Raw genomic sequence first — 15557 nt, forward strand, 5'->3', positions numbered from 1 at the left:
AAATGAAATTGATTGCAGCTATGAAATCCTTACTTTTTCAGCAAGGTGTGAGGAGACTGCTGCCTCTCCCTGCAGTGGGCAGTAAGGGAAGAGGCACATCTGTACCACTGTGCAGCCTGGTTGGTATGTCCTGATTTATGTCTGCAGCAAGTCTATGAGACTGTAAGCCAAGAGCTGGTACTTCTGCAAGCTGGTCTAGCAAATTTTGCTAGCTTCCTTCTTAGTATGTTCTTATTTGGAAAGTTTTAGTAGCAGAGCAGAGGTTTTTGTGTCTGTGCAAGAGAAGGCCTCCTCCACCAAGAGCTGTTGCTTTTATAGTCAGATGTATATGTTGAAGAAGGCATGCCTGGAGAAGCATGCCCTGTTTCTGCTGGTGTGAGCAGGATAACTCCCTTATTCTCCTTGTCTGGGATGGGTATTCAGTACCTCCAGAGAAGTTGTAGAAGAGGCTTTTGGCAATGCTAGCACATGTGATGGACAGTGGGTGAGCAGAGCACCTTCATCGAAATTGCCTTTGTGAAGATTTTGTGGGAAGTTATAGTGTTCTTACACATTACTCTGGCATGTGAAATGGTGATACATTCTCCTACATGCTTCCATGGCCTGGAAGCAAGTAGGAACTCAAGAATGAGTTTGTAGAGGGTTTCCTGTTGACCAGAATGATTAAACAAGAAGCCTGTGTGTGTGAAGATATTGCTAATACCATTAAAAACCTAGGAGGGGAGGGCCTTGTTGAGTTACCAAAAGTGAAGCTGGAATGAGACCTCTTGATTTCTATTAATGTGTTCTAATTATTAACACAAGAAAAGCAAGATTATTTTAGGAACCAACTCCTTTAAAATATTCCTTTGCAAAACCAGATAAATTTCTGCAAATTAACTACCCTTTCACCTTTGTTCTAGAATCTCCACTCTTTTAGTTGTGCTCTTAAGATGCTTGCCAAAGGCACTCATTTCTGACTTTTTGCTTCTCCCAATTTTGTTCCACAGTGCAATTCATCTGGAACTGGTAATTTGTCTACTTTTCATAGTTTTAACCGCTTAATTATCTGTTCCACCGCAGTGATAAAGTCTTCAAACATCTTGCTCTCCCCCCAGCCTCTCCCAGCATGAAAGAAAGTATTCTGAGTGTTTTACAGCTGTGTGGTCTGTTTTGATGCTTTGTGAATTTAAAACACAGATAGTCTTCCAAGATGTTATGTGAGACAGTAAGGAAAGCACATGGTTCCTCTTAGTCATACTCAGGCTCTGTCTCCTCTGTCTCTTCTAGGAGAAGTTAATCTTGTGCCTTTGGTGCATACTAGCACTGTGTTAAGTTTGTCCTCGTGACTCTAGCCTGTGAAAATGCAATGGTAGGGTAAATGTTGCAAGATGCCTGAAAGACTCAGGGAGGTTCATTAGAATTGTTCAGGTCATGCCAGGGTTCCTGCACCTGTGTGACATATGAAAAAGTATTCTGATCCTCCTGTGGCAGCATAGCCCCTCTTCACTCCTTCAATTAGGGCTACTGCCTTCAAGTTGAGGGAAGATCTAATTCAGAAGGGACTGATGCACCAGTTCTCTCTTTAGTACACTCTTCTGAGTGTTTTAAATGTTCTTCGATAAGGAAAGTGGTTAGGGTTACCCATAATAATGGGTAATAACTCCACTTTTATAGAGTGGAGTTAGAGCTTGGAAGTGTTTACCAAATGGCACTGAAAGGTGATAGTTTCTGTACATACAATGCTGTTAGTAGGGGGCTGTTGGTCTGAGGGGCAGAATAGCTTTTGACTTAGAGAAGATCCTGGAACTACAGAAGCTTCACCATTCAGTACCTGATCCTAACTTTACCCAGTGGAACTCTTCAGTTTCATTGCATGATAGGGACTTTTGCGTGCTGTGACTGTGATTTTTGTTTTGCTCGTTAAAAAAGCCAGCTTATTTAATTACATGTTCTTCATAATGATCAGGCTTTGAGCCACTAAGCAAAGTACACCTCTGTTTGGCGTATTACATGTTTGCATGCCGATGAAAAATGAACTGCAAATAAAACTATCTCTTCTGCGAAGGCTGTACTAAAGGAATCTGAATATATGTACATGCACTGCACTTCTGTCATCAAGAGCAAGATGAATTTTAAAAACTGAGAGTAAGTGATAATGCTCTAGTCTCCCTTTTAAAATTATAAACCTCTGCCTCTAAACTAATATCTGTGCAAGCATATAACTGCATGTTGCTGCTAGAAATTTATTAGAAACTTAATTATTTGCAATGGTATAGCTCTGAAAGAGTCAAGTCCTTATTGACTGCTCTCTCAGGATTTGGTAGCTGCCTCTGAGGCCAGGATCTTTTGATTCTCAAGAGCACTGTATGATAGTGCAATAGTTGCCTGACAGAGTTTAAGAAATACAAGTTACAGAATGTTAATGTAGTAGCTTGTTCAGAGTAGTTCTGCTTTCTCAAACAGAGGACTGTAGGATGCAGTATATTTGAGAGTTTTACAGGACATAAAAATAGAAAATTGTGGCTTGTATGTTGGATGATGAGGTTTATTGTAACTTTTCTTCCCAGACATAATTTGTATCAAGTGTTTGCTTAGAAAAGTAAAGTTGGAGTGTAGGGTTTTTTATGTTGCATATTGGCTCTTTGCCATTACTTTATGGTATTGCATAGTATTTTCTTTGTTTCAATATTTTTTTTCTATAAATGCCTATAAGAGGATGTATTACACTAAAATAGAAATGCAGAAATATCTTGTTACAAATGACACTGTAGTAATGCAAAAAAACCCATTATAAACGGAAGTAGAACATAGTAATATAATGTGGAAATAGAAATTATGATTAATGACAGTCATCAAGCTTTGCTTCAGTGAAAAGTGCATTTTTATTGGTTGATCAGCCTCATCATACATGGAACAGGTACTGTAGTTGCTGTTTTGCTCTTTTGAAGGAGAGCAAAGGAAGGGCTGAAAGTTCCAAGGTGAAATAATGCTAGTCATGTGGCAGGAGACTGCATGGCATGTTTCTGATGTACATGGCCAAGTCCCCTTCCTAAAAGTAGGCTTTTAGTGGAGGGTTTCACTGGTGACTTGCTAGTGCTATATCCAAAAGTGAATTGAAGTGAGATAGGTCTTGTTAAAGTACTAAGATGTGGTTGAAAGTTATAAAAATGAAAGCTATTCTTTCTTCCATTAATTCAATGCATTAGGACTTTTCTAAGTTTAGTTTGAACTGGCTAATATTTTTTTCCAGTCAGATTTGTTGACTGCTATTTCCTTAAGTCTTTTCCTATCACGTGTGTGGTGAGAAAGCTTGTACCAGTTTTGCCCCAGATGACAGTCAAATATTGTATGCAGGAAGTATCTCATGTTCACCTGTGTCCAATGACAATTTGAAATTTGGCTGAGAGAAACAGTTATTTTTAGAGAACAGAGAAAGTCTCTCTACATTCACCAGAACATTCCTAGTTGTCTTGGCTCTGGAAACAAACATATCTCTTTTGTGAAATATCTTGGTGCTAATTTATTAAGACATCAGAGATGTATTTCACTTGTGGTTTAAGAATGGTATTCCTCAATTAAGTGTTCCTACAGAAACATGCCAAACCACGAGCTGCTTGCTCTTCCCCTCTCCTCTTCCCCACTTAGATGATCTGGAGAGGAGTACTGGAGGCACAAAATGCAAACATCATGGGTTGCGATAAGAACAATTTACTGGAAACATCAATGAAAAGACAATGAACAGTAACAGCAACAATACTAGTAAAAGAGTGTACAGGAAACGATTACTACCTGAGTTCTCACTCCTGACAATAACTGACCATTCCCTCTGCTTTGCTACCCCAGCTGGCAGGCAGCCCTTTCCCAGAAAAGGAGGTGAGGTGCTACAGAATAACCTCTGGGTCCTGGTCATGCAGGCCCTCTGGGCTACTGCAGAATTAACACTGTCTTGGCCAGAACCAGGACACTACATTCCTTATAACTTCTTTTTTTGTATCAGTTTTATAATCTATACAAGTGGCAGCCAGGTAACCTTCCTTGAGTGTCACACTTGTCTCAAATAAGGCAAGGCTAAGATTTGAGTTCAATAGAAAAACGTACTTTTAGTATAGGCTTCTATACCATACCTTGTATTTTATGCATATATTGCTTTATATACAATTGGCGTCAGATGATTCAAGTGCAAGTTTTGTAAAGTCTGTATGTGTATTTTTGTTTTGAGGGGCTTTCTCTCTTCCCTTTCCCAAGATCCATGATAAAAAATATACCTTTTTTGCACCATAACAAAGCTGCTTTTCAACAGACAAGTATGCCATGAGTACATACTCTATTAGTGTATAAGGGTATAAAGGGTGTGTCTGCCAGTGACGATGTATATGGATGTGGCACTAACTGATCTCAACCAGACAGAAAACTAGCACTCCATCTAAAATGTGAAAGAGTTTAGTAGTAAACACGAATAGTAGCTTTGTAAAGCAGCCGCACCTCCTAAAGCTCAAGGAAACAATAGAATAACTAAGTCTGTGTGTTTATGATGTATTTTCAGGTATTCCTGGGAATCAGTTTTATATTTTGTCCTTGCATAATGGGTTGCCATCTGTGGTGGTTGCTATTCAATTTTTTGGAATGCCTGCCCTTGAATCGACACCTGGTATATTAAGAGTCACAAAATGCCAGTAAGGCAGAACAAATGCACGTTAGTATCTTCCTACAATTGCAACAATCTTTACTAGGTATGTATTTTTTACTGCCAAGCAGAAAGAACAGAAACATACTGACTAATTTTTACCAGAACAATAATCAGACATCCGCCAGTAAACATGAGCGTAGGCCAGAGGAAAGCAAAGAGAAGGCCTTTGGAGGGATAAAGTCTGCTTAAAATGACGTTGGTCTGTGCTCCTCCTGGGTCATAGTAACATGGGAAAGTCTGGTATTTTTTGAAATTGCTTGCAATTGTTTCTATTCGTGCCTTAACGTCTTTAGAGTTCTCCAACTTGTCTGGGACGTATGAGCACTGAAATAAGAGATCAAGGTGATTCATTATAACAAATACTCTAATACAAAGTTTTTTGTTAAGTCAGATTGGGTGAAAAAAATCATGCTAGTGCTGACAAAATCTTCTGTGGTTTGGCATCCCTGGAGATTGTCTTGGTTTCATTATGTTCATTTGCTATGCCATGCTTCCCTCTTTCCATCAGTATGTCTATGCCCCCAATCCACATATTTACGGATTGGAGTTATGTTGCTGGAAACCAATAACATACATGCTCAAAAAAAACCCTGCTGTCTTTGACACTGTCACTTCATAATTACAGTGCCAAGCTCCAATTCCTAACAGAGCTTCTGGGCACTGCCACAGCAGGAAAGTGTTGTGCAGAAATTCACACTGGCTTGTCAGCATGCACAAGAATGAAGTTGTTTCGCTGCACACTTCTGGTTGTAAATAGTAGAAAAATACAACAAGCATGGCTGTTGGAGGCTTCCTACTTGTCCTTGTAAATCAGAGCTATTTGGACCTGTAGTAATAATGCAGAATTATTTAGTTTTCAGTGGAAATAGACTTTGAAGCAGTAATTTTGTTGTTGTTGTTCATAAACTTTTTTTTTCCCTGCAGTATTATTTTGTGTATATAATAATGCTTGAATGTACTAAACTGGAACCTGGCCAGGGCAAAAGTGGGGATGGGTCCTGACCTGAAAATTTTACTTGCATTAATGCAAGTAGGTAGGACATCAAGAAGTTGCCTCCCCTTTCAGTGAACAAGACTCTTGTTTCAATCTATAGTTGGTGATTTCTATTTGCTCCTTCATTATGTGTAGCTTCCCCTGAGACATTTTAAAGATAGGCATTGGCTAGAAAAATTCTCTTCAGCTGAAGAGATCTATGCTACTAGGTTTGCACTGTGGGAAGCTCTAATCTATATAAATGCTTTGCACTTGTAATCTGAGCATGTTTGTTCTGGATTCTGAAAGTGCTGCAGTCTTGGGCATCCAAGATCTGAATTTTCAGATTTGTTACTTCTTTCCGTCTAAAATATGCATCATGTTGCCATTTTCTCTTTCTTTATTTTCTGCTTCATAATATACACCTAAAAACAAGTAAAATTGGGATTTGTTCTCTTATTTTGGATGGTTTTAAACTTGATGTTTCTTGTACTAATTCAACAAGGAACTAAGCAAACCACAGCTTATAAACCATTTGTTACAATGGGTCTTCAACTGGGAAACTTGCATATTTTAAAATGTTCATAAGTGTTGTATATTTGTGTTGGTGTAATTCCTTAAAATGTATTAACTTAATATTTAATGTAATGCTTAAAATAAAATCCAAAACTCTATAATTTCTGGAATGTTTTGATATTGCCTTTGCCTAAGCCCAGAGGTTAACATACAAAAGATGAGTAACTCCTGCTGTTACTGTGCTGCTCCATTTAAAAACTATCAGCCCTTCTCCTCAAAGGTGTTAGAAAGATAGGGAGTATGCAGTTTGTATTGTGAGTACCTCAGGATTTCTTTCCAGTGTATCTTCAGTCTGGTAGAGCATAACCTCCTGTCCTGAGGCTGTCAGATTAACCCACACCTGTAGACAGGGATAAGGAAAGATTTCCTCATCCTCTGAGCCTTCGCTGTTTGGGCAGAAAACTTTGTCCTTGATGTTGGCTTTGAGTACCTTGCACACAGTTTCTGTTGTCCAAACACTACAAAAACAAAACAAAAGGTATTACTTTGAAGCTCATCAGAAACATCTGTTGCGAGTTGCATGTGCAAATACATCTGTGTGTGGTGGCTTGGCTGGAGTTCATGGCTTCTTCATCCTGGTGTGATGAACTGTGCCCACCCTGAATCTGGGGCTGCATCTGGAGAAGGGCTGCTGTAGTGAGTAAGTTTGGGAAAGTATGTTTGTTGTTTTTGCTGCTTTATGCTGTTGTTTTTTATGCATTCTGTGGTTTTCCAGATAGATTCTGACCTTCCCATGTGTAGCTGGTTTCATGTTATTCAAGAAAGAAAAATTGCTATGGATTTTAAAGTTTGGTAGTAAATACCTGGAATGCAGTACACTTCATGTCTCAGAAATACTTTGATTTCATTCAGTAAGCCTCAGAACTCAGATGAGTACCCATGTTTTTTGCCACTTCTCCTTTTCTTTATTGCATGGGCATCTTGTATAAATAAGTACCAGGATTTTATCTGGAAAAAGTTAATTTTGGCTGTTGCTTATCTGTTTTTCTCAAGAGCTTCTTTTTGATTATTGATAACACATTAAATTTTGCTGACAGTAGTACACTTTGGTGACAAAGAAAGTCAAGAAACAGTCTTACTCCAGTTCTTATGAAACTACTCTGGATAATGTATGAGTCTTTTGTAATGTAACCTGGAGGAAGGAAAGTAAATATGTGAATTACTCAGTTTTAAAGAGAATGGTTTTCTCTTTTTAAAGAAATAGTTTTGAGATTAAATGTGCTCTAGCAAGAAGAATGACGTGGATGTCCTTGCTTTCTCTGTCATAATCTCAATATATTAACTTGTTACTTAAGTATTTTACAAATTGGTTTTGTGTCTGTAGGCAGAACTTGCAAAATTAAATAAAAGGGTGGGCATTAGTAAGTCCTTCAGCATTCATTATGTCCTGTAATATTTGATGTGGCACACTGGGTTGTTGCAAGGTGCTAATTTCTTATGGTGGTTAATTTGGCAGTAAGATACAGATTCTTGCGTGAACAATTTTACCATGACTTCTGTTGCTTAACTTTTATTAAACACGACACTCTCCTGCCCATGAAAGAGCTTTTTTGAACTGTTTTTATTTATGGGAAGCTTGGCTTTTCATTATCAAGCTTTGATAGCATGGCTGGCTTTTTGATTCTGCAGTAAATATTTCAATTCATACTATTTTGTTTAGCTCTGCAGAAAATAATTTCCTCTTTTTTGTGCTCAGTTGTGCCTGATGAATTCTTGGCACAATTTTTCTCTTCTGTCTTAAATCCTTGCAAGCTTTTTGAGAGCACTTTGTTTATTGTACAATATACTTACATATATTTTTATCACTGTTTTAATTATCGTATAAGATGCTAACAGGAAAAAGCATGGCTTTGTTTCATAAATAAATGTCTCTTATTACCTCTTAGTGTAAAATGGCACAATGGTGATTCCAATAAAAAAGTACATCATCATGGAACATGCAACCATTCCCAGTCCCAGGCAGAGGGCTCTTGTCTCCCCTCGCTTTTGTGCGGTCACCAACTTCTTTCCCAGCATGACTTAGAGTTGTGAAACGTGAACAACCTCTTTTTGGCATAAAATAAAATACAGAAAAGAAAAGGAAAACATGACAGTTATTGTAGTTCTGTAACTAGTTTCTGAAATATAATGTAATTGATGGAGGAACAGCCCTGTTTTTTGCCAAAACTAGAACTGAAAAAAACCAAACCAAATTTGCTGTGCTTTTTGTTATTGTTAGACTCTTTTACTTTTTAAATTTATTGTGTAGTACCTTAAGAAGTGCACATGTGTTTGAGTAAGCCAGGAGGTTAAGTAGGAAAACCTTATAACTTCTGGGGGAGAACTCTGTTAACAGTCCAATTGTCCTCAGCCTTAATTCAGTCTTTTTTATGTTGCTGCTTCTCTTTAGCAATGTTAGAGTTGTTTTGCTGCATATTGGTAAAGACTGCGTGAAGGGAAAACCTTCCCAGAGTAGAAACCTTTATACATTATGCCTTTTATTCTGGAGCAGTTTGAGATGGGGTTGTCTTATTTCAGAAGAATTGAAATAGATAAAAATTTAGCATTTCAGATTTCTGACTTCTGCATGTTTGCTTGGCCTTGTCCATTGAAAGGTGCTCCAAACCTGCTGTCTGAGATGTATTGGTGTAGCTCTGGGGAACTAACTCTTGGGCAGAGCTATCTGAACCTGAGCTCAGAACTGACTGGCATTAGCCCCTCCACCCTTGACAAGCAGCATTTTAAATTATCCACCTTAAATGATCCATAATGTTTTGTTGAAGAGAATCTGAAAATTTTTGCCATGAGTCCATATGCCATTAAGTCATTATGAGTGACGTATAGGCTTCTATAGAAATAGTCCAGAACTTTCACTGCAAATTCAACCCATCACCAGTATCTGCTGCAGATACTGCAGTATCTGACAGGTGTGATTGCAGATTTGTGGGTTTTTGTGTTTTCATGAAAATTTGGCAAAATTTTCTCCTGTCTTAATGGAAATGACAAGACTGTCAAGATTTGTGTGGGCTTTTTGGGGATAAGAGAGGAGAACAAAGCAGAAGAAGAAAAAGAAAATATTACCCTCATGCCAAATCAGTTTTTCTTTCTGTTCTGCACAAGGCAGTGATGCACAGCTTTACGCAGTGCATTTTCAGGATTTTAGTTTCAGGTGTGTGCAACTTTTTAGTGTTTATCCTTACTGGCTGGCCTTCAGAATGGCATGGTTCCTATCTAAATCTGTGCTCAGACTTAAATTTATATACAGTGTAAGACAAGTGCAAGCCAAAGCTGGCAAATAGGCTCTTCAGGTTATCTGTGAGCAGATGGTCTCCAGCTGCAACAGGCTGGCAGAGCTCTGATGTGACTGCAAGTAGGGTACCATACTGAATTTGGTGAAGGATGAGATAGCCCTCAAAGATCATCAGCTCTTAAAGGAATGAGTGGAAATATATTCTGAATGTTCTTTACTTTTCTGCTACTTATGGTTTTCACTGGTAAAAGTGCTTCACTTTAACTGTTTAATGACCAAAGGGAAAAGGTATTTGAAAATTAACATCCTGCTGTTTTTAGACTACTATCACACCTGAATGTTAGTTCTATTAGCAGTAAAAATACAGATGTCTGTGGACAGTAAAACAGCTTTGGTCATTTAGCAGAACTTCTGGTTAGTTGCAGATTTTAAGTATATATTTTGAAGCCTTCAAAGTGGAAGGCTGTTTTTATGTGTCCCTAGAAACTAAACAGGTTACTTTTAAAATACTGTATTTTGTCCACTTCCATATATGTTTACTTTGAATAAAACATATACATCCACTGTGAATTTTGTATATAGCATTTTGAGTGGAATTGTTTTTCTAATGATCACGTAGAATTCACTGATATTATAAGAAGCATCTCAATTTGAAAATTGCCATAGATGAACTTTCCCTGTTTACTGCCATTTGAGTTTAATACAGAATGTGAGCTAATGCCCTTAAGTGAGGCTGTACTATGTTTTGCTTAGTCAGTGGGGCTATAGGTAGAAAATGCAGTATCAAATGCTCCCAGCATACTCATGCTGTGCCTGCATACTCACACCTAACTACGTGAAGAGGTGTGTGCACCAAGGAAATTTGCACAGTATCAGTGACTGTGCCCTGGAACCTTCCATCATTTCTTTTTGTTTGGAAAATGGGAAATAACACTTAAAAAACCCTAAAGAATTCCAAACTACTTAGAATATTGGAACACGGTGCAACACAGTTCCTTAGTACCAATTATTATTAAGCTGGCTCTCCTTTACTTATTGTGCAGCTTGGTCAGAGGGGAAAGTGGAATAAAGGAACATTATCAGCCCTGGAGCACAGGCCCTGAGACCAAATGGTACTGGAGCAGCAGGTCCTTATATGATGGTTAGATAATGATAGATGAATGAAAACCTGTATTATTAACAAGAAATTCTTACATATAGTAACAATGATTAATCTTTACTTTTCTGTGAGAAATTGAAAAAATGAAAGACTGGTACTGCCAACTGTGACTTGTGGAAAACTTCAAGTGTCCTAGAGCTGTTAACATATTGAATTTTGATGAACCATAACATTTACAGAGCTGTCCCACTTGTATTGAGAAAGAGTGGGTTAATCAACCCACTTGTTACATGGAAAACAAGAACTGTGGGACTGTTAATCGAAGAATTACTAAGAAATCTAATTGCCCCAAATGTCTGCTTGAATGCCAGCCACACATGTAGTGGATGTACCACTAAACTCATCTTCCAAATAATCTAAAACCAGCAGACCATCACTTTAAGACACAAAAGGAAATTGTATGTGTAAACTGGAAACTCTTGACCAGTGGCTCAGAGGTTAAGTTCAGTGTTCTTCCCCATCCAGACACCAAAAAGACTGTGTGACCCTGGCTCTCTGCAAGAGCTGCTAAATGATGCTGTTTGCCTTTGCTCGCCCAGTTCAGATAACTGCTCTACCCCAAAGAGAATAAGTACATGTAAATTATGCAGAGAATGTTAACAAGAAGAGTTAATCTAAAAATACCACCCTAAGTGCTTCTATAGACATAAAAAATAATCAGCTAGGTCTTCAGGCAATGCAAAACAGGGGTGCTTATATCATTGTGCATTGCTGTAGCAAAGTAACCGTAAATGTGGTCCCTAAAACTGAAATACATATTTTCTGGTGCATTTTTTTCTCTTTCAAATGTAGAAGACAAATCTGTAACACTAATTCATGAATGTGCAGAAGAATTTAAGAGGAAACACAAGACTGCAAAGGAAACCTATGTGCTTTTATTTTTTTCTTTCTTACATAAACATTCCTATGTACTACTGCTGCTGAAAATCCTTAATTTTCTGGCTCTCAATACAAAGCAAAGTTGCATAAATATATAAAACCATATTTACCTGGAATTTCATCATTGTTTTAAAATTTATTTTTTTCACATTAAAAGAATCTTCTGTCTCCTTACTCTATGTACATTAGAAGGAGTGTAGAAATAGCTGATTTAGTGTTTCATCTGACAAACTGTTAAATCTTTTAAAATTAAGCACTGCAGAGGATTTGATTGGCCCAGGAAGTCTGAGTAAAATTGAATTGGAAGATGTTGAAGTGTATAAAGCAAGGCTTAGTCCAGCCTTCAAGAGAAAATGTAAATGTATTTTTGTGCTGAAAATTTTATGCCATGGTTCCATATTTACTAGGAATGTATAAACTGCAAATGTTTTGATAATGTTCTCTCTGCCTAATTTCTTCAATCCAGTTAAACTATACAGTACATTAGCTGTGCAATTTCAATGTATAATGATTGCATTCATAGCTGCTAGTGATAATCTTAGGGATGCCATCCACTCAGGTTTGGAATAGTCCCCTGTTTTAATTATAGAGAGATATTTGATGCTTGCTGGGAAGTCTCTACCTCCTCCTTCTCTCCTATCTTTTGAGGAGTTTCCACTGGTGTGACTTTTGTGAGTTTGGATGGGACCTCTCTCTCAAGCTATTCCAGATTGCTCTTAATTTGGGTATGGTATGAATAGCACTGATGAATTTATCTTGCTTGCAGAAGAAGGGCTGCTAAATCTGTCTCTTATATTTAAGTTGGGAATAAATATTAACAGTGACGTAGTCTTGTGTTTTTTTGGTTTGGTTTTTCTTTCAGCTGATTGATCCCACACTATAGGATGAATCTCCAGTGAAAACTTACGTATTGCTTTCAGATGAACATTATATTCTAATACAGCATCATACCAAGAAGAGTGATACAAGTAATCCACATCTCTGAAGTGCTGAGGACTTTTTAAACAGGCCTGTACCCTTTGGCCTCTACTGCTTTGTACATGCAAAAAAGCCATTTGTTTTCTCCTGTCAAATGCCAACTTAAGCCACCTTGTTTTATTCTCAAAACACCTTATATAGACAAAATAAAAATTGCCAGTTTTGCGAGATTTGTGAGAGGAGCACAATAATTGACATAAATTATAAACATAAATTATAAATTATAAATAAATGACAGTCTGTTGGCCAAATGCTTTTTGTGAGAACCAGTAGGTAAAAGTTTTAGCTTTATAAATATGAGCTCTGTACTACTTACGTTACTGGAACAGAGCTCATATTTACATACTTAGGACTGTCTCCAGGTAGAGTTAGTTGGATCATTCACACCTACTTATTTGTGTTTCTGTGGGCACTTCAACACTGCTTAGATTCTTCCTTTCTGTTTCAATCCTATGCTCATAATCTTCTCACCTGCTACCCCACAACTTGCAACAGGCTGTAGTCAAAATTGCATTTGTGTTAGCACTTTCTTTCCCTTTCCCCACCCTCTGTTTCATCCTCTAGCCATTACAGGCTTTTCTGGCTGGTACTGGGGGTGTGCTGTAGCCAGGGAACACATTTTTTTCATTACTTAATAAGCTTTCTGTGTGTCTGGGACCACAAATACTGTATGTTACAGACTGAGGTGATGCAGAGCCTAGATGGAAAAGTGCACAGAAAAATTTCTTATGTGGTTGTCTTGGAAACCCGAACCAGCAATATTTTGACTGTGTGACATGATACAACTGTTTATTTTATGAAATATGCTGTATCATTTTGCTTTATTACTGAACTGTTTACCGGATGTGCCACTAGAGTGAATTAGTTAGCTTTTTTAATTGTCTAAAAAATATGCAGTTGTTCAAGACTAATTCTGTTAGCTTTTAAACATGATGGTTCTTTAAAAAACTAAAAATGGGGGGAAAAAAAGACAAGTTACTTGCTTAGTTCAGCTGTTCTGGAATCTTTCTGGAGTACTTTTTCCTTTGATTCTCTGCTGTAGACAGCTGCACAGAAGGAAACAGTTCAAAAGCAGATTTTTGGGAAGCCTTCAAGAGTTCATGTTCCGGGTTCCTCTCTAACTTAGGGATAGGTAAGTACAACCTCTTGAGTAATGCTGAACACCCAAAGCCATGAAAATTCTAAGACTAAAGATGCATTTACCATTAAAATGAATAAGAACTATGGTCTTGTATGAGCTACAGGCTCTTAATTTCTGAAAATATTATTGCTACCTTTGCTTACAGTTGTGAAGAATGATCAGATTGCACCCAGTTACAAAAGAGAGAACTCAGTCTGCATGCAGAAAAGTTATCTGTACTGTCCTTCATAGTGCTGCAGATATAGAAAGCCTTTTGCTTCCCAAAACACTGTACTTTGAAAACCACAAAGCTATCACATGTTCTCAAGGAAAAACAGTTGTTTAGAAATATACTCACAGTTTTTGATGAAAAGCTGCTTTCTCTAATGAAAAAAATCTGTTACATGACAGACTTAGAATAGTAGTGGAGCCCAGAGCTGAAAGTGATTTTTTTTTTCTTTCTTTCCTGTACTTCTCTGGATTTGCTTTGCTGTGGCTGAACTCCTAACTTAGCTCCCCTGTTACAAAGTCTTTTGTAACCATAAATGGTAAGGTATGAAAGAGCACTGTCCTTTTGAAAATTAATTGCTGGAAACCAGGAAGCCACAATACTAGGACTGAGCTTTCTTATACTCTAGGGCCCCTTTATGACACATTCTGGTGGATTACTTAAACCATGGGCCTACTCCCTTTGTACAACTCTTCTAGTTTAGAAATCTGACAGATCTTTTGGGTAAGATTTAAGGAATTGAACTGTATTGATGACCTGTGGTATTGATTCCTAATAACCTGAGCCATTACCAGCTGTGTGGGAATGCTTTATTGCCACTCTTTTCAGGGAATTTGGATGCAACAGGTGCTAAAATTCTGACTGTACATTCAGAGCCTTATAGATAAGAACATCCAGCATGCCACAGGTACATTAGTGTCTAGTATGTTCCTCTAGCCAAAAAGCCAAGCCTATTCCTGGGTAACTCCTACCACAGAGCTTCAGAGAACAGGGTTTGTTTTTTTGTTTTTGTTTTTGGTTTTTCTTTGAGAGAGTGAAACTTTATTATTGGGAGTCTAAAGGAACTTAGACGAGTTAATCCAGTAGAATCATTAGGAAAAAATTGTAAAGAAGGGTAGGATATTTGCCCCTCCCTCTCTGCTTTAGGTGTCTCATAATTAGCTTTTTCAGTTTCAGCTGTTCTTCTAAACTTTCTTCTGGTAAACGATTTCAAGTTGACAAGCTCAGAATGTTCATGCTGTTAAAAGATAATTGATGAATCTCCTTCAGTAGGACCCATGTGGAGTGCCGGATCCATTCATGGAGGTATGCTGGAAGGAGAGAGCAGCATCCTGCCGCTGGACCCCAGCTTCACCACAGCTACAACCAAGGGATTCACAGCCACAAGCAGCTACGCAGCAGAGGGAGGCACAGGATCTCCACAGAGGGAACCAAGGTCTTCTTCACCTTACCACCAGCCCAGAAAGACAAGCACCTTTAGTCCCACTGTGAACTGCTTCAAACCCACTGGTGTTCAGACATGAACCAGGCTAGCTGAATTGAATTTGTGTTATGGTCAGATTTACTTCGTCCAGGCCAGCTGTACTGTGACAATACTGTGAAAGGAACAGTCACATATTGAAAATTATGTGAGTCAGGAGCACAAGGTGCTAAATATTGGCATGCCTACATCAAGCACAGGCAAACTATAAGACTGGCTGCTTCCTTTAAAGTAGCTACATTAACAAACTGTTTGCTGAATTTGCTGTTAACTCACCAATTTCATGAGAGTTGAGAGTGTCCTCAAAACATTTTTACACAGATACTTTACCATTAATTTTGAATGGTTTGTTTAGCTTCCAACTTCACAGCGTGGTGGCTGTGAAGTTCTGATGACTCCCTGAGTGGAAGAGAGCTGTTCTGTGATGAGCCTCCCCTAGATATGTCATACCTGCAGTAAAGCATAATTGCTGTTATTCCTCTTC

The 15557-nt window shown here is 38.1% G+C and overlaps 1 protein-coding gene across 1 annotated transcript; it reads right to left on the reverse strand.

Annotated features, from left to right (window-relative positions):
- Positions 1 to 2840: 2840 nt before the first annotated feature.
- On the reverse strand, positions 2841 to 14098 carry KCNMB1 (potassium calcium-activated channel subfamily M regulatory beta subunit 1). Its single transcript, XM_015615618.2, has 4 exons — positions 13942 to 14098; positions 8098 to 8263; positions 6481 to 6676; positions 2841 to 4993 (listed from the first exon to the last, which is right to left on the reverse strand). The coding sequence occupies exons 2-4, from the start codon at positions 8232 to 8234 to the stop codon at positions 4724 to 4726; spliced, it is 603 nt and encodes a 200-aa protein (XP_015471104.1). The 5' UTR covers positions 8235 to 8263; positions 13942 to 14098; the 3' UTR covers positions 2841 to 4723.
- Positions 14099 to 15557: the final 1459 nt, after the last annotated feature.

The sequence above is a fragment of the Parus major genome, unplaced genomic scaffold (genome assembly GCF_001522545.3).
Source record: "Parus major isolate Abel unplaced genomic scaffold, Parus_major1.1 Scaffold189, whole genome shotgun sequence".
Classification (NCBI taxonomy): domain Eukaryota; kingdom Metazoa; phylum Chordata; class Aves; order Passeriformes; family Paridae; genus Parus; species Parus major.

Excerpts from the sequence above, each read along its gene's own strand:
- KCNMB1 (XM_015615618.2), bottom strand. The coding sequence starts at position 8,234 with ATGCTGGGAAAGAAGTTGGTGACCGCACAAAAGCGAGGGGAGACAAGA. Across the intron at positions 6,677-8,097 it reads GTGCCATTTTACACTAAGAG|TGTTTGGACAACAGAAACTG; the intron begins GTAATAAGAGAC and ends TTGTTTTTGTAG. Across the intron at positions 4,994-6,480 it reads CACTGGAAAGAAATCCTGAG|TGCTCATACGTCCCAGACAA; the intron begins GTACTCACAATA and ends CTCTTATTTCAG.